We start from the raw sequence: 22,406 nt of genomic DNA, 5'->3' as shown, positions 1-22,406 counted from the left end.
AAACATATACATTTTTGAGCATGTATTAATCGCAAACTCACTCTGCTATTTTCATTTTGCAAGAATTTTACACATTAAAAACTATAGCAATATAAATGCACATAAGGCAAATCAATTTCTATTTGAGAAAGCCACAGAAATTTCAACTGTAATTAAGAACCCAGCCATACAAATAAGAGTATATTAGAAGAAATTCAAAATAAACACCAAACATATTACAATATATACACACATATATAACAAATATATAAACTTGCAGTATATAACACTGCGAATTATCTTGGCCCATCTGACGTCACTTGCCTTGTTTACTGGATTGATTTACAGACAAATGATGACGGTTCCATTTTGGATAAAAGGTGCCTGAAATAGTCCATGATGTCCACGTCAAGGCAGACCACCAAAGACAGAGAGGAAAGTGAAAATAAAAGTAATGGTAAAACCAAAAGCATCATGAAAATGAATTCAAAACCAAGAGACAATAATAAAAGACCTTATTGGCAGCTCCAGCGTGAATGTGCTGTCGTAAAATGATTTGAACGCGGCAGCCAATGGGCCTTCTCTTGTTCTGCGACAGCAGACAGATTAATGTCGTGTCCAGGTGCCTTGTCACTAAAGCCTTTGCCTGCTGCATCAGCTTCATCTGCCCCAGGCCTCCACCACGCCGAGATCACAACGTGGCGCATGTCCTGGAGTAGAGGGATTGTACGTTCTGTAGGGTCGGGGTTAAACCACAATACCATTTTCTATTTGAAATAGAAGATTTTGAAATTCATTCTTAAAAACTTAATTGGAATTCAGTTAAGTGACTTAAGAACTTGAGTTATATGCACAGATTTCCTAGTTCTAGCTTTTGCTACTGTGTTTTATATTCTATGTTAATCTCAAAATTTAAAATATATTTTATGTTATGTTCAGTGTCTGAAGAACTGTGATGTCTTGCTAAGACACTGTTTTAATAAACTGCAAATCCATGTTTAGAATTACTTGTAGCTTTCTAGTTTATTTTTTAGAAAGCTAATTAGTAGCTAGTTTTGAGAGTCAATCAGACATCTCAATAAACTGTAAAGCTCCAATTAAAACCATAAAAAACCCAACAGACTCAAGCTGTGGACCTCCAGAGCTCCATTGCATTGAGGAGGTTGTCGCCTTACGTGTCAGTGATACGCCTGGTTACACTGGGTTTTCAGACTCAAGTCAGGTAAACCAAGTGACAGTAACCTGAACTGCAACTGGCTGTCCAGTGGAGCTGCTGAGTCACAGAGCTGTGGAGGTCTGTAGCTGGACCCATCTCAAAAACACACAACACAAATATGACAAAACTACCGCCTCTACAGTGTGTCAATTTAAGTAGGATAATCTGGGGTTCAAACTGTTACTTTCTCTGGTATTTAAGTGGGATTAACATTTAATTCAGAGTCACTCAATTCTGCAGTGAACATAAGGCAACTTAAATGATTAAAAATGCTACACATTCTACTTAAAAATGGCAGATAGTATGGTGCCGTGGTTATAGCTTCGGACTTTAAACCCTGAGGATGCGGGTTCAAATCCCACTACTGTCACTGTCTGAACATGAGCAAGTCACCTCACCTGGCTATGCTCCAACTGGAAAAAAAAAACGCAAGCAATCTTATAAGTCACCTTTATTAAAGGTGCTAGTTAAATTAGTTAAAAGTTAATAAGATATATGGGTCAATCCGAGGAAAAAGTAGGTGTTAAAGACACAAGCAGCATTGACGTTCAAGTCTGTCAGCTGCCCTTTGGTCAGTTTATGTCCCCGGCTCTTACTGTAAGTCTTCTCCCAGAAATTCACAGAAGCTCTTGGATTTCTTTGCAGTTCTTTAAGTGGATGATAGATTGCGTTTTAAAAGACGAGTGCCATGTCATTCGTTGGCTTGTTCCTGCTTTTGTTTTTCTGGGTTGAACTTCTCCCAGTGCAGGCACAGCTTTTTAATCTTCTGAGAAAATGTGCTTTATGTTTTGTGAACCAAAGAGGATTAATAACCTTCAATTCTCGGCATTTACACTTCTTCTTTCTTAATAATACAGTACACTTATTTGTTTTCCTTTTTAGCTGCAGGTTATGAGTATGTCCGTCTCGCACTACTGAAATGTTTAACATGCTGAAACTTTGTGGGACGAGGCATGAGACAGAAGCCATTGTTGGAAAGGCTACAAGTGTTTTTCAGGTGTACTTTATGAAAAGAAACACATGAATGACATGAAGTTGGTTTCTTCATCATTAGCTACCTTTACATTGTTAACTGGCAGCTGATTAAGAAAAAAAATGATTAAAAGGAATCCCAGTAAGCAATTTAATTAATTTAGACATCTGCAGTGGGATAAACCAAATTAAATTAAACAAAGAAGGGAAAAAATGTGTAATAAAAAGAGGCAGTGAAGTAAAATGTGCACTATATTTAATCTGAGATTAGAGGAGAACAGTTAGGCCATCTACTTCAATAACCAAATCATTAGTGGAGTGTGGCTTCTGTGAAAGAACGGGTAATGAAAGTGACAAGCAGCACGGCTCTCCCAGTCTCATGTTTTAGAAAAACTGTTCTAGGCTACCTGACCAGATTTCAGGTGAATATGGCAAACTCCTAGTTTTATTTTCTCCTTTAAAGCTTGACAACTGTTGATAAGTTGTTCCCCTTGCTTCTTTGTAGAAACAGTGCCTTAGGCTGAGCAGAGGTTTCCAAGCAACAATCTCTTCTATAATGAAGTACAAAATGAGTAAAAGGGTGTTTGTCTTTTGTGTGGCACTCTTGTAAAGCAGCGAGACTCTCCCAGCATCACAAATTACCTGTGTGTGCCAATTACTTACTTTCCACATTCTGCGCGCCATACTTTACATCAAAGATTGAACCCATTGTTCATTCCACATACCAAAACTGCATGTTACACTCTGTGCAGAAGCCAGTAAAGCATTTTCATAGAAGTCTCCGAAAAAAATTCTTTTGCACATGAAGTTGTGCCCTTAATAACAGCCCCATTGATGAGCTGGGTATCCTTTGTTAGTCCAAAGCGGCAAATGTTAACATTTCTATACAGACATGACAAGAAGGACATATCTTATGTGGAGCCATTGGCTATGCTATCAGCTCTAACTTGTCACATCTTCACTTCAATCACTCTCATAAAACATAGCCCTCAGTTTAGGTAATAATTGACTTTATTTTATTTAAAGCTTAGAAAAAAATCTTTCTTTGTGAAAGGGAGAATTTCTTAAAATATGCTAGTAAAGATTAAATACTTTTTATTTATTTAGTACTGATGTACATAAAAGGATCAAAAGTTTATACAGTTTAAGTCATTATATAATATATTATACATACACAGAAGTTTTAAACCAAATATACATATTTAGTAATATCAAAAATGAGCAATGCAAACGAGCTGCATCTAAAAACATAGGATAAAAAAAATTTAAAAGAAAATCAGTACTTGTTACATTTAAATGACTACATTACTCAATACTTAAATGTTTTTATTTTTAAGATATTATATTAAAATTGGTTTGGCAGTGCAATCAGTTAAAAATTGAAAAATGGTACATAAGAGCATCTATCCATTATAAAAAGAACGAAAAAAATACCTCTTATGATGAAGTACAACCGCCAAGAAAAGGAGTACGCCGACATCCATCCCAGTTCCGCAATTCTTACACTTCATTACAAAAAACAAAGGTCTCCTGCCATAATGTGCAATTTTCCGTTACTTCAGTAGGCTCAGATATCATATTTTAACAACTGATAATACCCTTAAATTACAAAGTATGTTTTTACCTGCACAGTCCTTTTTAGCTTGATAAAGTTTTCCCATGATGCTCGACTGTAACGACACTGTACAGGATCAGAAGGTCATATTCTCACTAACTTTAGTATCTCCAGTCACAACTCTACATTTGATTGACACTGGGACATTTAATTACGTATGTACATTATTGCCAAGAGAATTTCTTTCTGTATTCTTGATTACATGTGTATATTAATATCAGACAATACTTAGGTGTAAACCTTTACATAGATATAATCTAATTAAATTACCAAATGCTTAAATAACTGCAATGAATTGGCAAATATCAATGAATTAAGTTGATTAATTATATTAACACAATGTTTAAATTAGTCTCTGTCCATCTGCTGAATGGAATGCCGTACACAAACACATCACAAAGGGGTAACCAGACTGCAAACTGAATTATATATATTTGTGGTATCCCATATTAGAATGCATCTATCTGTTAGTTTCATGCATCAGATTAGATTACACTCACATAAGTGGTTACATTTATTGACTGCGTGTCAGATGGATGGATGGATGCCAGATATAACTGTTTTAATATATCTGAGATTTTCCATATATTGATTCAAACATTATATGAAAATTCCTGAACATGTTTTAAATTCTGTTTGTATGAAAACGTCCAGCTATACTCGGTAACAAAACAGTAAAAAAAAAAAAAGATGTCAGAAATATTACCCTGTGCATTATTGTAAAAGCTGGCTGTGCCCATGCGTTTTCACACATCAGTAGCTTGACTTGTATGCGGACATCATTTTCTTTAAGTAAGACCGGTCTGCACATTGACTGCTTTTGAATACAAGCACAAGATCTCTTTTATGTTCAGACTGTATTCAAACTGCATATTACAACACTCTATAGATTTTTCCCATTTCCACAGCAGCTATACTTAATGAAATTTTTTTACTTGGTTACATATGTGTGTCTTTAGGTTAATCTGTTCATTCAACAACATACACTCTCATTTCCACAGCATGGTACATACACAATGAGTGGCCGTGTTGTAATGCTACATGTTTACGATCAAATTGACCTGCAAGTCACCAAACTGCCCTTAAACAACATCTGGTCAATGAAGCCTATTTAAAAAAAAATTACAATGAATAATAAGTGCATTTTTTTTTTAACCAACAATGAAGACTCAAACATATGCTAGTTTTCAACACTCTGGTCACTGAGATTACTGAACATACCAATACATTTTGGAAATCATTTAAATCACAGGGCTAAATGAAAAATGTTTAGGACAAAATGTAGCCATCTGGAATAAATTAATCAAGATCAGTGGCAACTTTTGTGCAAAGTTAATCTTTTAATCTGAAGAGAAGGGGCTTCCCCAAATCCTTTTAAACATTTCTTTAAAAGTGAAAAATGTTCTTTATTTACTGTATATATTTCACATGATGCCCCAGCTCCCATGTGCATAAATTTAATAATCTGACAATGTGCTGTGAATTTTCATTTAAAGTAGTGACAGCAAAGAAACTAATGATTTTAAATCCCTCTTGAAAGATTCAAGTGCTTTATGTGGAAGAACTATTTAAGCGAAAGGACATTTAATATTGACTCTTCCATAACAGGGAGAGAAAAAGCCATTGCTTTCTCAATCAGATTTTCGAATTTGCATTTCACTATTGCTCAAAAACTGTACATTTGAATTTTAAAACCTACTCTGCATTAGGAAAAAAGTAATTGGCTATATAAGCCAATATATACTTATGGGAAAATCTGGGGATTTGTAAATTATTTGCATAAAAATTAGTCCATAGTTCACCAAAATGTGTAGGCTAAATGGAAAAATAACATCTATAATAAATAAAAACCTGGGACAACCCAAGCTATTTAAAATACAATCACATAAAAGCAGTTTAGCTGGCAAAAGTGTCTTTCTTGCTAACAACTGCCCAAAACGTTTGCCACCAGCATACTCTGGCATTTTAGAGCTTCAGCATGAAGAACACCTCTGCTTCAATGTCTGAAAGCTGGCGCACCGGAGGAGCAGCAGGCAGCTGGCTGAGCAGATCTGAGTCTGCACACGTACCCTTACTCATACAACATGCTCCTTCAGGATTTCCACGCTCCTCAATGGGACTGCTACTCATCCTGCTCAAGCCTTGTAGTCTTTGGCGCTCTTGAGCTTGCTTGGCACGGTTGGCAATGTATCGCACCCGGCTTTGGCTTCGGGATGATGACCGTCTCAAGAAACAGAAGGTTTCATCCTCCTGCTCAGTGGCATTCAAAGATGAGGAAGCAAAGTCACTGGCTGTCAGGGGTTCAACTGCAGTTAGTTGCTTGATCTGCTCTGTCAGGTGATCATGGGATTTTTTTGGTGGCTTCCTCTGGTCCCTCATGGACCTAGTGATGAAGCTTCTGCTGATGCTTCTGTACTTGCTCTCAAAATTACACATTATATCATCAGATGTAAGGTCCCCCAAACTCTTAGATTTGGAGGGGCCATCTACCTCCGAGTTGACTGAGGAGGCTGGCTTCTTAGACTGGGAAGTCTGTTTTAAGCTTTCCACAAAAAGCCTACTCCATGTATGCCTTCTCTGCATTGCTTGAACTGGTTCTTTGACTAAGGGTCTTGTTTGGAGATTATGTGGAGTTTCTAAGTCCTCTTCAACTCTCAGATTTGGGTTAGACTTGCTTTTGGTTACCCTTGGTATTTCACAACCAGTGGTAGCTGACCGGGGCCTGGCCACTTCATTTTTAAGGATTACTTCCAGAGATTCATCCCCACTGGTGTTGAGATCAGTAAGACTCTTGTGGGCCAAATTGGGCAAGGAGAGATCAATCACAGTGTCACTGGATGAGATACTGGAGGAGGAAGACACACTGTCCCTATGATTCTCAAGTTTGCTCCATAGTCTATCATTGAGGGTGACATCTGTGCAGACCTCTGGCACCATCCACTGGCTGTTCTCAGGATTAGCAAGCCTGACATATCCCTCACTTTTAGACCTTCTTACTAACACATGTGCTTTGCTGGAGGCTGCTTGAGAAACTTCTGGTACTTTTGTGGCCAGTACTTTTTCAGACAAATCCATAGGCAGATTAACACTAATTGCATTCTGTGGGTGTTTTCCATTATTGTTTTCCTCTTCCTGTTTGTTTTTCTTAACTTGCCAGGCATTGAGAGTATTGGTTTCTGGGTTTAGTCCATTTACTTGTCCAGTAATAGATATAGCCGAATTAACCTCTTCAGACCCTGCATGGAAGCTATTACTTAGGGAGGGAGTAAGGTTGCTTGGACTATTTGTTACTTCCAAGTTTGTATTACCTTCAGTGGTCCTTAAACTCTGAGTTGCTCCTTCCATTACGCTGTCATGTTCCTTACACAGTGGGGAATGCTGGCAGACATCATCAGATGCTTGGTCCAACTGTGATGGACCAATGCATTCTATGGCTAGAGTTTCTGAATAACCATAGAGGGAAGGACCAGAGGCTAGATGGGCAGAGGGGATTTGGACAGCAGAATTGTCTTCAGCATTATGAGCTTCTTCTGTGATGGTTTCCAGGGTGTGCAAATGAGACGCTGAACTTGGGGGAAAGCTCGTCTCTTTGTCTGTTTAAAATAAAAAGAAACAAAGTATTAAAAAATGTTACTTATTGCATATAGTTGTCTTTCTTTAGACTGTAAGAGCAAGAACCTATTGCACACTGTAGCTAAAAACCTTTGTATTTTCTGTTAAGCTCTGCCAATCTTAATTCAAATGGAAAGATTTTTTCCTTGTCTTTCCTACCACAAAAAATGTTTATGCATTGCCACATCACCATTAAAACAAGAGAAGGAACAGTCTGTATACTTGACCCTGGGTTAGGTTATTAATGCGCAGTTACTTTATCAACTCAAACATCATGATGATTGCACTGCATGCTGGGTACACCCATCTGGCCTGGGCAGCTTCACAGGTAAAACTACATTGATCAGTCTAACCTATTGCTCATGCAAATATTCAAGCATGCATCATTATCTGGTAAACAATGTATTTTCATCAAGTAAATAATAAAATGAGCAAATACTACAGAACCTGACATTGAAGCTCACACTAACAGACACACAGCATTCCCAGTGCAGACAGCTCTCACCATGAGGCATTCTTTTTTTCATTTGCAAGGCATCAGACAGCTGGTGAGAGATCTTTGTTATTGACGAGGATAGAAGCACAATGAACAGACATAAAAGGCGACAAATTCTTCTACCAAGGAGGGCCTTTCAAAATTGCACCTCTTTGCCTTTCATCCTTCCCTCTCTCCCCCCCCCCCCCAAACCCCCCGTTTATTAAAACTGCCTTTAACATTTTGCTTCTAGGGACAATCAGTGGAAGGGAAAGATGCAGGGCACTGCATAAAAAAACAGGGCTAGCATTCAGTGAGAAACAATCAGTAGAGAGAGAGAGAAGGCGGCAAAAAGAAGCAAAGTGGGCAAATAAAAGAAGAGGGTGAGAAGTAGGCCATCATACATTCAAAAACAGCATTTACCTTGATGATGATCATCCCTTCAATTCTGTGCTATAGACAGAGTGAGCGTGTGAAAGGGGACAGAACAGAGGGACAGAATTTAGCACATCAGGAAAAAAGAGAGAAAGGAGCTTACACAGAGATTAGGCTTGCAGTGCCTTTTGTTTTAGATGACAAAAGTTAAAGAGCTCTCACTTTTAAAAAATGTCAGCCACCAAAAACAAATAAACATGCTAACTTGCTCACTTAAACACTTCTCCAGCATCTAGTCATGCATGAACCACAGCTGGCTAGAACACAGAGACAGTGGTTCTGGAAGCACTGTACCCAAAATCTGCCCTTCCTCACCTTTTAAATAAGAGTATGCACATTAAGAAGTGCAGATTGTGTAACCAAAAGAAGAGACACTAAACATTGCAGAAATGAAAGAAAATGTCTCAAGAGATGCTGCTTTTTCCTTATTACTCCCTACATCTGTTACCTAATGTTTCAGTTTTTCTCTCAAAGAGTATTGTTGCAGTGACATACTTAATATTTTAACTACCCAAAAAGGGAGCAATGTGCATAGAGTGCCCCTTATAACATCTCAATGGCTGCAGGAGCAGTAGTTCGTGGTTACAGTAATGAATACATAAGTACAACACTATCCATTTTGTTTAGTTCACTTTCTTTACATTTACAATTACCACCAAGACCCTTTTTCCCTAAATACTGTATACAAAGTGCTTCATAACACTCTCTTCTCTTCCAGACTCACTTAAGTTTTGATGAAATCTGAAACACTTTTATGAAAGGGCAACAGCACAAAACACCATGCTTCACAATCAATTGAGCTTATAATCATATCCTAACTCAATTTCTTGAGGATTTCTCATATGAACTCAGAGTTGTTCATGTTAAACTGCCAGTGGAGCAGATTGGATTTTTGAGATGTCTGCCTGCTGGTTAGTAAAGTAAAAATACAGTAGAGCCCTGTATCTGAAATTCTTAGTATTTAGTCAGGCCATATGCCAAGACTTTCTGACTTGAATAACATGGCAATTCTCCAGCAATCACTTTTGTCAAATTCTCTTAATTTCGGTGCCATATCATAAACTGTTGTAGACCAATCCAAGAAAAGACAGCTTGGAAGGGTTTAAATAATGCCCTTTCAAATCTTTAAACCAATGCTGACTATAAGTGAAAACTTATAGCCCTTTGCACAAAATAACATAATATTCTGAAACCTGCATGATTCTGAAGCATTACCCTGACATCACACAGGATGGGACATTTTGGAATTGTTGGTTAATCTAACTGTTCCACTTTTATGAAATGTGGGAGAAAAACCTATGCTGAAGCAATGAAAACATGGGAATTGTATGCAAAGACCAGGTAAAGGACTTGAATCTAGAATTCTGCTCATGATGCTGTAACACTACCTACTTTATCAACATTATCACCCTTCTACCAAAACAGTGAAATATACTTTAAGTACTGCTGAAAGAATAATCCAAGTTATAGAAAGGGGTGTAGATGTTAATGTAGACAAAGTGAAAGAGAATGTAAGAAAAGCCAAAAAAAAAAAAAAAAACACTGAATCCCCACTCAACCTCTAGCTTTCTCCAGGACTTCTCCCCTTACACTGTGGTGGCAACTCACCTTGTTTCTGTTACAACAAAAAGAAAAGTTGATTAGTGTATTCAGAGAAAAAGAAGAAGGACCTCCTCTGGTATACACACACATAGTGCACTGAGCCTGGTGCAGAAGACTTTCTGGAACCATTTCCAATGAGAGAGAGAGAACAGCAAACAGGCTGTGCAATATACTGTATGTATGATATTAGAGGAGTGTGAACGCCCTGCTACTCTAGACACAAGTCTAATCTAGAAGTCTTGTAGCACAACTAAGAGGAAAGCCTACTGGAAACCCACACCAGATAAACCCTTCCCCACATTATACAAGCTACTTCATCTAAAATACAATAAGTACAGCAGTATTGTTAGGAAATGGATCTGATACAGAGGGGAGAATTCTTAACCCGCCCTCAACTCTTTTGCTTGCTGGAGTTTTCTTGATAACAGCCATCACTTGTGTGGGCACCTTTGATAACTCTAGAATTGTGGCTTGGTAAGTAAGGTGGTTTAAGGTGGAGGGGTAAATTCTCACTTCTCAGGCATCATTGCCAAACAACACTATATGCACATTTCTAAGCAAACAGATAACTACAATAAGGTTAGATGCAGGGGTGGAAGGGAAGTCAGGCGGTAGAATTTCAGGAAGAGCATAAAAGGGTCCCGGGGTGTGAGGAATCTGCCAGGAGACAAGAAAAGTCTTACCCGCAAAGAACATAGGGGACTTGCTCCTGATTTCCTCCAGTTTTTGAGCAAAGAGGGCATTCATCTCCCGCTGAAGTGTCCCCACTGGTCTGTGTCGGTTCTCTGGCACATGAATGGGCATTTCAGGGCTGCCCAGGCTAGTGGAATCAGAGTCTGAGAGGCTGCTACTGTCACCTGAAGCCATCATGAGGTTGACAGTGCTTCCATAATCAGGGTGGGCCGTACCCTGCCACCTCAGCCGGGACCTCCCATCTAGCATATGGCTCAGAGGTGAAGTATTTCTCTTCCTGGGTACACTAAGAGTACGTACATTCCTGACAGAGTTGGCTACACCTCTGCAGCAGTTACCAACTTGAAGCGTGTGCAAAGCCAGTAGTTCAGACTCTCTGTGCCTTACCGGTGGTGATGGTGGAGCCCTTTTCTTTTTGGGTTCCTCTGACTTCCAAGGTTCATTCTGCTCTGGCTTTACAAGTGGAGACCTGACCTTCCTGTCAAGGTCAGGGCTTTCTTTGGAGCCAACTACACACTTCATGCAGTTGGTGGCCACACCTACCCTCCCAGAACTGTTGATTGCCACACGTGCAAAGACCCCTTGCTTTTCACTTACTGGGTCCTGCACACGTATTCGATTGGCTCGTCTTAAAGGCTCACTGAGGGCTCCCCTAACTCGAGCCGACCCTTTGTCCTTTGCAGTTTGAGAGACCGGCTTACCTTTGAAGCTCTCAGAGTGCAGCTCCCCATTGGCACTGTCCGCTATGGCCACTGCTGCCACCCTGGCGCCACTGTCCGTTTCACAATCAACACGAGGCTGACAGGCATCTTCAGATTCCCTGTCTTCACTGGCTCCCTCTGAACTGTACTCCTTGTTGTCAATGGAAATCTCTGGAAACCCCTTCTTGACCTTCTGCTGGCCCTTAGTGGGAGCACTGGCCGTCCTGCGTAACAGATGGGCACCAAAAGGGTGCTTACGACTGAGCTGAGCAGCAGCATGGCTGTCGAGAGAAGCCTGCTTTGGGTTTCTGTGAAACAGTCCTTTTATGCCAATAGCTTGCCTGACCTAAAAGAGAGCAGAACAACATTAGTGGGTGGCGGCTTAATGCAGATTTTACACAGCCCCACCTACCATTCTTAAAAGACTTTCACCTTCAAAACATCAGCAAGGGTGGAAGAAGAAAAAGGAGAAAGAAAAAAGGAAAAGAAAGACTTTTGACATTGCAGCAGAATTGGTGGGGGTGGGAGTAGGGGTGGGGTGGTCAGGGCCACATTCCTCAATTCTGCAATGTCAGCCTCTCTTTTTGTAGGAGTACATCCAATTGTTTTGGTTTCAGTGCACAGATGCTTCAACATTAGTAGCATTAGGTTTTTAAATAAAGCAAAATGATAGGCTGAAACTAGATGCAGCCTTAATTAAAATGAAAAAGTAATGACAACATGCAAACATTTCAGTAACTGATATGGGTTGAGTGAATTGGAAGGTAGCAGAAGTGAAGGGTCCACTTTATTATTATTTATGTTTATCTTTATACGTTGGTTTTGTCATTTAGTGTGGACAGCAAAGAAAGAATTTCATTGTACAGGGAAACAGGTTTCCTTACTGTGCACATGACAATAAACTTTGAACTTTAAGGAACTGAGATTAATTTTTAAAAGAAGCTGAGCATAAGAACAATCATTTGACATAGTACCCTGGATAATTAAGACTTACACAGAATGCTTTGCAAAGTGAAATAATAAGGACCACTGATTAAATTAATGACCGTTTGCTTTATGCAAACTTCACATGAATAGTCTATGTTTTTGACCAAAAACTGATGTGCAACTAGGTTTACTGCTTTTTCCATGGCTTCTTCTTACATGATTACAATTCCCTTTTTATTTTAATCACATATTATTCTCATGTCAATACAATCAACAACCACACAGACTTATTTTATTTCTAGAAATTTGATTCTGTTCATCTGGACAAAGTTTTTAAGTGGGAGAAATATTTCGAGACTTATCCAAGTCTCTTCCTCAGTCTCAATTGACTGCAGGTTTCCCCAACCTTATAAACAGTACCTTTGCTTAATCACAGAGACTAGCACAATTGACAAAGGGCCAGTTGATCAGTGATATGCAAATTGTCCACTGATTAGTAGACGTGTGAACCATTCATAGGGGGTTGAGGAATGGCTGCAATCACAGCATTGTAAGATGGCGACAGATGTACCCTTAGGCCCCCTCCTCTGTTCAGAGATGGTCGTTCCTTTTTCACGTAAATGGCCTCCTTGATTCCTCTCTCAAACCAGCGCTCCTCCCTGTCCAGGATGTGCACCTCTTCATCTTTAAAGGAGTGACTACTATCCTGTAGATGTAAATAGACTGCGGAGTCCTGGCCTGACGAGGAAGCTCTTCTGTGTTGTGACATGCGCTTAGCCAGTGGCTGCTTGGTTTCCCCGATGTACAATTCACGGCACTCCTCCTGGCACTTAACTGCGTAAACTATGTTACTCTGTTTGTGCCGTGGGACCCGATCCTTGGGATGGACCAATCTTTGGCGTAGCGTGTTTTGGGGTTTGAAAGCCACTGAGACCCGGTGTTTCGAGAAAATGCGCCTCAGCTGTTCCAATACTCCTGACACATACGGGATCACTAAGGGTTTTCGCTTAGGCAGTGGATGTCCTTCCTCTCTCATGAATTGCTTGGAGCGTTCTTTAGGTGTCCTCCCTGCTTTGACAAAGGACCAGCTGGGATATCCACATTTACTCAGGGCCTTTTTAACGTGGTGTTCTTCTGCTTCCCTGGCCTCTGAGTCTGTGGGAATGCTGTCAGCTCTGAGTTGTAGAGTCCTAATGACACCTAGTTTGTGCTCTAGTGGATGGTGAGAGTCAAACCTTAAATACTGGTCCGTATGTGTGGGTTTACGGTACGCTTCCACTTTCAAATGTCCCCCGTTGACGATGGAAATTTCACAGTCTAAGAAGGCTAGCTTGTTATTTTCCATATCCTCTCTGGTGAACTTGATGTGTTTGTCCACCCCGTTGATGTGGTCTGTGAACTGTGGTACCTCCTGAGATCTGATTTTCACCCAGGTGTCATCCACATATCTGAACCAATGGCTCGGTGGTGTTCCAGGATAGGATGATAGAGCCCTCTTTTCCACTTCTTCCATATATAGATTGGCTACTATAGGTGAAACAGGGGAACCCATGGCACACCTGTGCTTCTGCTTGTAGTACTGGCTTTTGTATATGAAATATGTTGATTGAAGACACAGTTCCAAAAGCAGGCACACTTGGTCTGCGTTGAGAGAGGTTCTTTTACTGAGAGTGGGGTCATTCTGTAATCTCTTACGTACTACCTCCACTGCTTCAGTCACTGGGACACAAGTGAATAGAGATGTAACATCAAATGAGACCAAGGTTTCTTCTGCCTCCATAATGACCTCTCTCACTTTCTCCACGAAATCCAATGTGTTCTGAATGTGGTGTTTTGAGCTGCCTACCACCGGGTTAAGAACAGCGGCCAGGAACTTGGAGATGTTATACGTGACTGAATTGATCATGCAGACAATGGGTCTTAAAGGAGCACCCTGTTTGTGTATTTTTGGTAAACCATACAGACTTGGTGTAGATTCCCCTGGGTATAATCTGTGGTATGTGGTCCGGTCAATAGCATTGTCCTGAACTAACTGCTTAAGACAATCCATCACCTTTTTCTTGTAACCACTACCTGGATCTCGCTTTAAGGGCTCATAAGTATTTTTGTCACTGAGCAGAGACAAAATTTTCTCATGGTAGTCTGTCAAGGTTTAGCACAACTGTGCATCTCCCCTTGTCCGCTGGAAGGATGATGATGTTGTTGTCCTTGCTGAGTGCCGTGAGGGCCTTCCTCTCCTCAATGCTGATATTGGATGCAGGGGGTTTTGGATTGCTGAGACATGCCGAAACTTTTATCCGCAGTTGTTCTGCTTCCAAATCAGCAATGTTGTTGTTTCTGATAGCAGATTCTGTGGCTGTAATCAGTTCCACTAGCGGGATTTGTTTCGGTGTGATCGCAAAATCTATGAATGGTTCACACGTCTACTAATCAGTGGACAATTTGCATATCACTGATCAACTGGCCCTTTGTCAATGGTGCTAGTCACTGTGATTAAGCAAAGGTACTGTTTATAAGGTTGGGGAAACCTGCAGTCAATTGAGACTGAGGAAGAGACTTGGATAAGTCTCGAAATATTTCTCCCACTTAAAAACTTTGTCCAGATGAACAGAATCATATTTTTAGGATTTCCTTACCTGGATTATTGAGCATGCATCGAGACAGACTTATTTTATTATTCGTAATGGAGCCTCACTGCTTACTTAACAGATTTTTATTGAAAAAGATAAAAAGGAACTAATCCAAATATATTTCTCAACATTAGCAATACTAGATTGCCACGATTTTTATACTTTTGTATGAAAGTTCAATGCTTGCATGGACTTGGTTTTGGCCAGGGTCGTGCAGTCCAGCAACTGTGGGGCATCTGTTGGTGAAGAAAGATTCAATCATCTTGACTTTGCAGATGATGCCGTGATTTTCGCTGAGTTAATGGAGGCTCTGAGTGTCTGGGTTTACGAGTGTCCTGGATAAAAACCAAGATCCCGGACTTTAATGACCTCTTGGGCACAGCTATCGACAGTGTGTCTGTCTGTGGAGAGAATGTCGACCTTGTCGAGAGGATTACTTACCTCGGCAGAGACATTCATGTCTCTGGTGACTCTTCCTATGAATTCAGGAGATGGATTGGGAGAGCAATGGGGGGGCTGGGGGATGGGGTCATGAGGTCTCCGTAAAGGGGCGTGTGGTGCTCCCGACAGCTCTGCAAAAGGACAAAGGTCTAAGTCTTTAGAGCCTTGGTGCCTCCTGTTTTGCTATATGGTTGCAAGATATGGACGCTATCCAGTGAGCTGCGATGAAGACTGGACTCCTTCAGTCCTGTGTCTCTTCAGAGAATCCTTGGGTACCGCTAGTTTGACTTTGTGTCAAATGAGCGGTTGCTTGTGGAATCGGGAATGAGGCACATTACCTGCATTGTTAGGGAGCATCAATTATGGCACAATGACCATGTGGCGCGATTACCCTAGGGTGATCCAGCTCAAAGGATCCTCATGTTGAGAACCCAAGTGGCTGGACCAGGCCAAGAGGACGCCCACATAACACCTGGCTGTGACAGATAGATGGTAATTTCCAGAGGTTGGGACTGGATTACGTGTCTACCTGGGGGGGTTGCCAACTGGGATCCCAAATTGTTTCATCGTGTGGTGGGTGCAGCAACATGCTATACCAGCACATACTCTTGTATCTGACCTGATTTGTATGAAAGAATAAAGCTGGATTTGTATGTGATAAAAATATTTACATTAGAGTAATACTGATTATGTAGGGGGCTAGGTGTTGACATTTTCACAGAAACTCTAGCCCACTTACCTATTATGGTATTAGAAAGTCATTGTTCTCCTAAAACAAAACCTTTTTGAGAAATTTCAATTTTGTTTTCAACCCATTAACAGCACAGAAACAGCCATAAATTGTGTTGTAAAGAGTATTCCAATTTTCTTTGATACCGATAATGTCACCATCATTTTGTTTTCAGATGTAAGTGTAGCTTCTAACATAAAAAAAAATTAAATTTAGCTGGACTATAGGATAGTATTTTTTAGGTTATTTCAAATTATCAAAGTGTTTCAATATATGCAGAACTTTGATAACCATACTTATATCAGATATGGCATCCCTGGGTCAGTTCTGGGAACAATTAATCTTTTTATAAATTCCTAATGACATCTTCTAATGGCAATATACAGTATATGCTGATGGCACCAACCTGTATTTATAATTAATAATGAAAAGTAACTAATGACATAACAGAACACATAATTGCTCTGAAGAATATAAACAGTGGAATGAGTGAAAATTAGTAGTACTTAAATTTGGTAAAAAACAAAAGTTGCTCATATTATGTTATCTTCTTAAAAGCACCTAAATATTACAAAATAAATGGAAAGTATGAATTTATTAACAATGGGAAAACAGGAATCTGTCTTCTCAGAATACACTTATTTGTCCTGCTTCTTTTTGGGCATTGTACAACATATTATATGTGTCAATGCTTTTAGTAAAATATGACAAAAATGACTCTGGACCTTGTTTAACGCAATGAGCGTTACTTAGATTATTTTTTTAAAGTAACAAGTAACATAAAAAAATCTAATGTGTGTTACTACCGAAGCTTATTTCTGACATTCCCAAAAAAATAAAATATGACTGCATTATTTTGCAGAAGTATTGATTCATTCAGTAACATTATGGATGCATGTACTCTGGCCATCTGGTGAAGAGGTTAAGCATGTGTGTAGTGTGCAATCAAATGAAAAGAAATAAACAAAAGTTCAAAGTATACACTTAATTCTGCATGTGCTGAGGGATAAATTTAATTGGCCTAGTTTAGGGGTCACAGTGAGCCAGTGATCATCACAGTAGCCCTGGGTTTAAGGCAAGAAGCAGACGTGGTAGACCGTTAGGCCGGTTCTTGGAGATATCAATTACATAGCCAAGCAGAGAAGAGTGTACTGCATGCAGCCCAATAACAGAAACCTATTAATAAAGCTATTTAGATATTGGCTATAGATATAATAAAACTGAGTGATCTGATGACCAGTGTTCATATTACGAATCTTCGGGGGGTCCCTTTGTGGATGGAAAAAGGGGATGGATGCTATTTACTTCACAGCTCATGAAGAACTAAACATATTTATAAAATACAAGGATATTATCAAATTTGGTTATGTTTATAGTCAGTTTTGTGAAAGTTCATGTATGGGGTTTAGGGTTTAATAACCAATGCTGCCAAGCGAAATGTGCAATTTCTCATACAAAAGAAGAAAAAGTAATGCAAAAGTAACACACTGTAATGTATTGCATTTTATGATAATTGTGATAATTCTATATTTAGTCACTTTTTCTGTATGCAATGAGTAATGTACTTAAGTTAATTTTAAAAGTAATGTTCCCCAACACTGTAAAACACTGCAAGAAGGATCTAAACTGCTAGTACAAACTTCGACATTACAACTCCTGTTAAATCTAGAGCAGATTTTATAATCCTTCTTTTAACATATACTGTAAGGTTGTGAATAGCTGTCAGCCCCTTTTAGAATGTATTAATGCCTGTACTACCATAGTGCCTAAACTGCAAAGAGTAATAAATTACAATTATCACAGCAATCAAACCTTTCAGCTATAGTCCCTCGTTGCCAAACTCCAGAATAATTAAACCAGCATAATCTATGATTTGTTTTGGAAACTAAACATGGGTGAATAACCCATTAGTTTAGCATATTTTACTCCAGATAATGCTCTTCACATAGATTTTAAATTGCATCCATTTTGACCAAGATGTTCTTCCTGGCCTTGAAATGGGAGTGAATGGGGTAGCGTAATTAGCATAACTGATAACAGACATAGCATCAGGCCTACATTCTACTCTTCCAAATTCATGGGCATACTATAGAGAATGTGGGCACAATAGTAAATTAGTAAGCGTTCATAGTGGCTGAAAGAGCAATTAGCCTTGGACAGATACATGTGACTTACCTTTTCCTAATGCTCATAAACCCCAAATGTTTACCTTCTCTGCAATCTGTGTAGACTGAAGTCTTGCTTTCGTTTCTTTTTTACCAAACTGTTTTTGATTCATATACATTTGCACCACCATTATGTTACAATAAAATGGCTATACAAATGCATGTTTAAATATAGGTATTGCAATTTTTTTTTGTTTAACAGTATATTTCTATTGGTTTGTACTTTAGTTTTAACTGCATATCTCAAAGTTAAAAGTTCTGAAACTGTCTTTGGAATACAAGATACCGAAAAAAAATTTACCATAAGGTCATGCTTGTCATGAAGTGGGTTCCCCTTACTGGGGTCACCTAGCTGGTCACTTAGCAAGTGAAATGCCACATGGAAAGGGCAGCCAAGAAAAAGGGTAGGCAGTGAGCTCCTTTTTAAATCACTGCACCTTAATATGTTGCCATACAACACAGTTCATTATAAGGCACGGTATATCAAACATATAGAATGCTTGTGAAAAGGTTGTATTCATTACTTCTCTGTGAAACACCACAACACTGTTTTTAAAAATAACATGATACTATCTACTTTGTATAGCACTTTTCAAAACGAATGTCACCAAAAAAACAAAAATAGAATTATTCCCATTGTAACTATGTAGATAGCTGACTGAACTGCTTGTTTTATCTGCTGAACATAGGAGTTACTCTGGGAGATAAAATGGCTTTGGACTTCACTGTGAACGTCTCATGTAAGAAAAGGGGTTAACCAGCCATGTTAGCACAATTTCAGAACAATAAAGACTGGTCAGCATACAAATTACCCATCCCACACACAAAGTCATATACATTAAAGACCCCACCATTAGGAAAACTGTTGAAATACTGTATGTCAGTAAGAAAAGCAGAAGAAGTTTAACAAATTCCTAAAATATTTTGAGATAATTTATTTTGCAGCACAGTGGTATCTTATTTTAAAGAGTGCACATAAGTAGTGGAAAATAAAAAAAAAAGTGAACAAATACTTTTGGTATATGGATTACTTGTAAATTTCTCTCTTCATCTCGGGGAGTTAAGAAGTGCCAAGCAGTAAACAAAATGCAATTTTGACAAAGTCTCCCTGGTATCACTGGTTTTACAAATCTCTTCCTATATATGATGAACTCAAAACAATGTTCATGGGATCTTCTCTTTAAGTTCCTGGTGCTCAGCATCCTACTAAAGTGGAAAGAATCCTTCACTTACAGAAAATCGGAATGATGCGACAGACCCAGTGAGGTTAAAAAAATGTAATGTCACCGAGATGATACTGTGAATAAGAATGGTTTTGAGCTTCTGGGTAACTTAGGCAAAATGATGAGCCATAATCTAGTTTAAACCTGACAAGAAGGTGACTTTTCTTTCCCACATCCACCCTGTGCTCTTGCTATAGAGTATCAAAGGTTAGCTCTTCTAATTCAGCAAGCCCCACAACCCACACAAAATTAAACTGGAAGGTCTATATCTCAATAATGGAGAACAAAAAGGTTTTACCACAAATCATATCCGAAATCTCCTTCCAGCTATACTATAAACCTGGCATCTTCTACTTAAAACAATGCATTTTCTGTAAGCAGCATTTGTAATTTCTATTAAATGTGAACCCGACGTTACTAGATATATTTTATTTCATAATCTCATTTAATCATTTCAAATGTTTTTTAAACCTTACCGAATATTGTTTCTCATGATCTAAACATAGCCTACCAATGAAATAACCCCATCTTAACAGCCACATCATCCATTACCAACAAGGCCCTACAATCTGGCCAAAATGGGTCCAAGAATTCATGCAAAGGTTAGTAAAAGTGATGTGTTTTTTTTAATTATAAAATCACCTCATGTCAGTTTAAACCTGTGCTTTTTGAAGAAGATCCAGCTGTTCTGGTCTCCACAAAGTGGCCTTATGGAACACAATTAGTGGAAAAAAGAAAGCATTCTAGACATATGCTTTAGCTTTGTCTAGGAAGACTGTTTCCTCTTGGCATCGCACAGAATTGCAAGTCTAATGACAAAGTTTCCATGTGTTAAAGAAGAGAATGCACATCAGAATAACAAATAGGAATATTTACCTTTGTCAGCACACATTGGTGTCACCTGTGCCAAATACTTACTTGGCCAATTAATACTTGAGTTCTCTGGTAGAGATTCTTTAATCAGTATATCTTAATTGAAATATTGCTGTAAAACTATTATTTCTAAGACTTTTGTCTTTTTCAGGTTAAATCTGATTCACTCAAAAAATCTAATGAGTGTCTGACTAGTGTATTGTTTTATGCCTCAGCAATGAATCACCCAAGTATGAAAAGGCATAGGCTGAACTTTTTCTTTATGAAACTCTACCAGCTTTATATCTAACTAAGATATTGCTGTACCTTCTCTCCTGAATTTTTCTCATTCATCACACAGAGTTATCCAAATGTTTACCAGGCAAAATATTATGCAAGTAACATTTACTAGTTTAAACATACATCTGTTCCATTGAAGAAAACAAATAAAAAATGCCATTATTTTGTTTTATTTTTGGAAATAAACTAATGTGTTTAAGAAATGTGCAAAGTAAATATGACTTTGGAATGCCTTCAAAAATGTATTTTTTTTCATTGGAGAATCAGACCACTGGATCTACTTTTAAAAGGCAACTTCTCATGGGTTGCTCTCAAGGCCCCGGACACTGAATGGGTCAGAAGGATAGAAATGTGGATATGCGTTGCTTCAGTAAATCTGAATAAAGTAAAAAAAAAAAAAAAAAAAAAGAAAAAAAAAAAAGGAGAAAGCTAAAGTAGGGAAAGGGGTCATGAGCATGCAGGGTGTTGATTGGATCTCACTACACCTTTCCTGAGAGACATGTGGGGTACCTTCAAGGCTCCTAACATTTTCCTGCTTCTAAAAGTAGCATTTGGATAAAGAGGATTCCACTGTAATCACAAACAGACAGAAGCAAAGCAGATAAGAATATAATAAAGGCAGACAGAGAGAGAAAGAGAGAGAAACCAGCACAATTAACTTCAGCTCCAGAACAAGAAAGTCAAGCATAAAGAGCACAAATGCAACTACAGGAAGAATTTTGAGAAGACACTGCATGAAGACACATTAGATTCCACATGAGAATTAGACATCAGTTAGAACAGCAAATAAAGCATTAAGGAAAAGAAACAATAATAAAGTTTATCTAGATTTCCCTTTTTTGGTAAAGAGTCATCCCTATCATGGTATACATACTGTACATGGGTCAGACAACAGAACACATTCACACTATTCATCACTTCCAAGCAGCACAAAAAGACATCAGAAAAAAAAATTTCCAGAGGAGAAATATGCTGCAAAAAACGGGGATTTTGAGAGTTGATCCTCTTTTGGTTTGAAGTCATAGACATTTCTGCTGGAAACCAGTTTGTCTACACACATACACCCAGCCCCTGACAAAAATACATTAATAAAAGATGCAAATCATAAATGTCATAAGCAAAGAATATAAAAAAAAAAATGGAGTGAAACTTTACCACTGAAAAGTATTATACAGATTGCCATCTGTCGCTTGCAACAGATGTAAATTTATTAAATGAACAAGAGTAAAAAGGTAGTAAATGTTAATCTCTGATTAAAACACATACAAATGTGATCAGTAACATAGCCTCTATTGTTAAGACTTTATCAGGTGTTAAGCTTTTAATCAACAGTTGAAATGTTGAGTTTCCAACCCTCTTTTACTTGTTCATGATAGTATTAACCTTTGCCAATTTATTTAATGTTGCAAACTCACATTAACAAAGCCTTTTTGTAACTATAAAATTACAAATATTTTCAGTTACTAAAATCCAAACCAAAAGTTTCAGAACTTTTCTATTTTTGCCGGATGAACTACACAACATAAAGCATGTACAATTTTTTTTAAAAACTCTATTTAAAGTCACTGAGAATATCATCCAGTTTAATTATTGACCCTTGCCAGCTCCTGCTGTTGTAAGACAGTGTTGTCAGAAATCTGCCATGAGGTCTTTGTTGAAGTGGCCTCTGAAGTTTAAGATAAACAGACTCTCAAGATTCCAAATTGTAGTGTTTGTCAGATGACAACAAAACAACTACATGGCTTAACACCTGAATCACAAAATGTCTGTAAGGAATGTTGCAGAACTTAATGTCCACCGTCTTTTTAGGGTTTTGGAAGCCAAACTGTAAGCTGTAC

General features: G+C 38.6%; 1 protein-coding gene across 2 annotated transcripts in view; it reads right to left on the bottom strand.

Annotated features, from left to right (window-relative positions):
- Positions 1-4,475: 4,475 nt before the first annotated feature.
- plch2a (phospholipase C, eta 2a) overlaps positions 4,476-22,406 on the bottom strand; it is a 215,978-nt gene continuing 198,047 nt past the window's right edge. For both annotated transcript variants that reach the window (XM_051931361.1, XM_028807472.2), the window contains 2 exons: positions 11,301-11,646; positions 4,476-7,375 (listed from right to left, as the gene is read on the bottom strand). In XM_051931361.1, coding sequence (XP_051787321.1) covers positions 5,748-7,375; positions 11,301-11,646 — 1,974 coding nt within the window. In that variant the 3' untranslated portion in view covers positions 4,476-5,747. The remainder of the gene's footprint in view (positions 7,376-11,300; positions 11,647-22,406) is intronic.

This window comes from Erpetoichthys calabaricus, chromosome 8, assembly GCF_900747795.2.
Source record: "Erpetoichthys calabaricus chromosome 8, fErpCal1.3, whole genome shotgun sequence".
Classification (NCBI taxonomy): Eukaryota; Metazoa; Chordata; class Cladistia; order Polypteriformes; family Polypteridae; genus Erpetoichthys; species Erpetoichthys calabaricus.
Note: the sequence above shows the minus strand (reverse complement) of the source record. Positions and strands in the feature narration are given on the sequence as shown.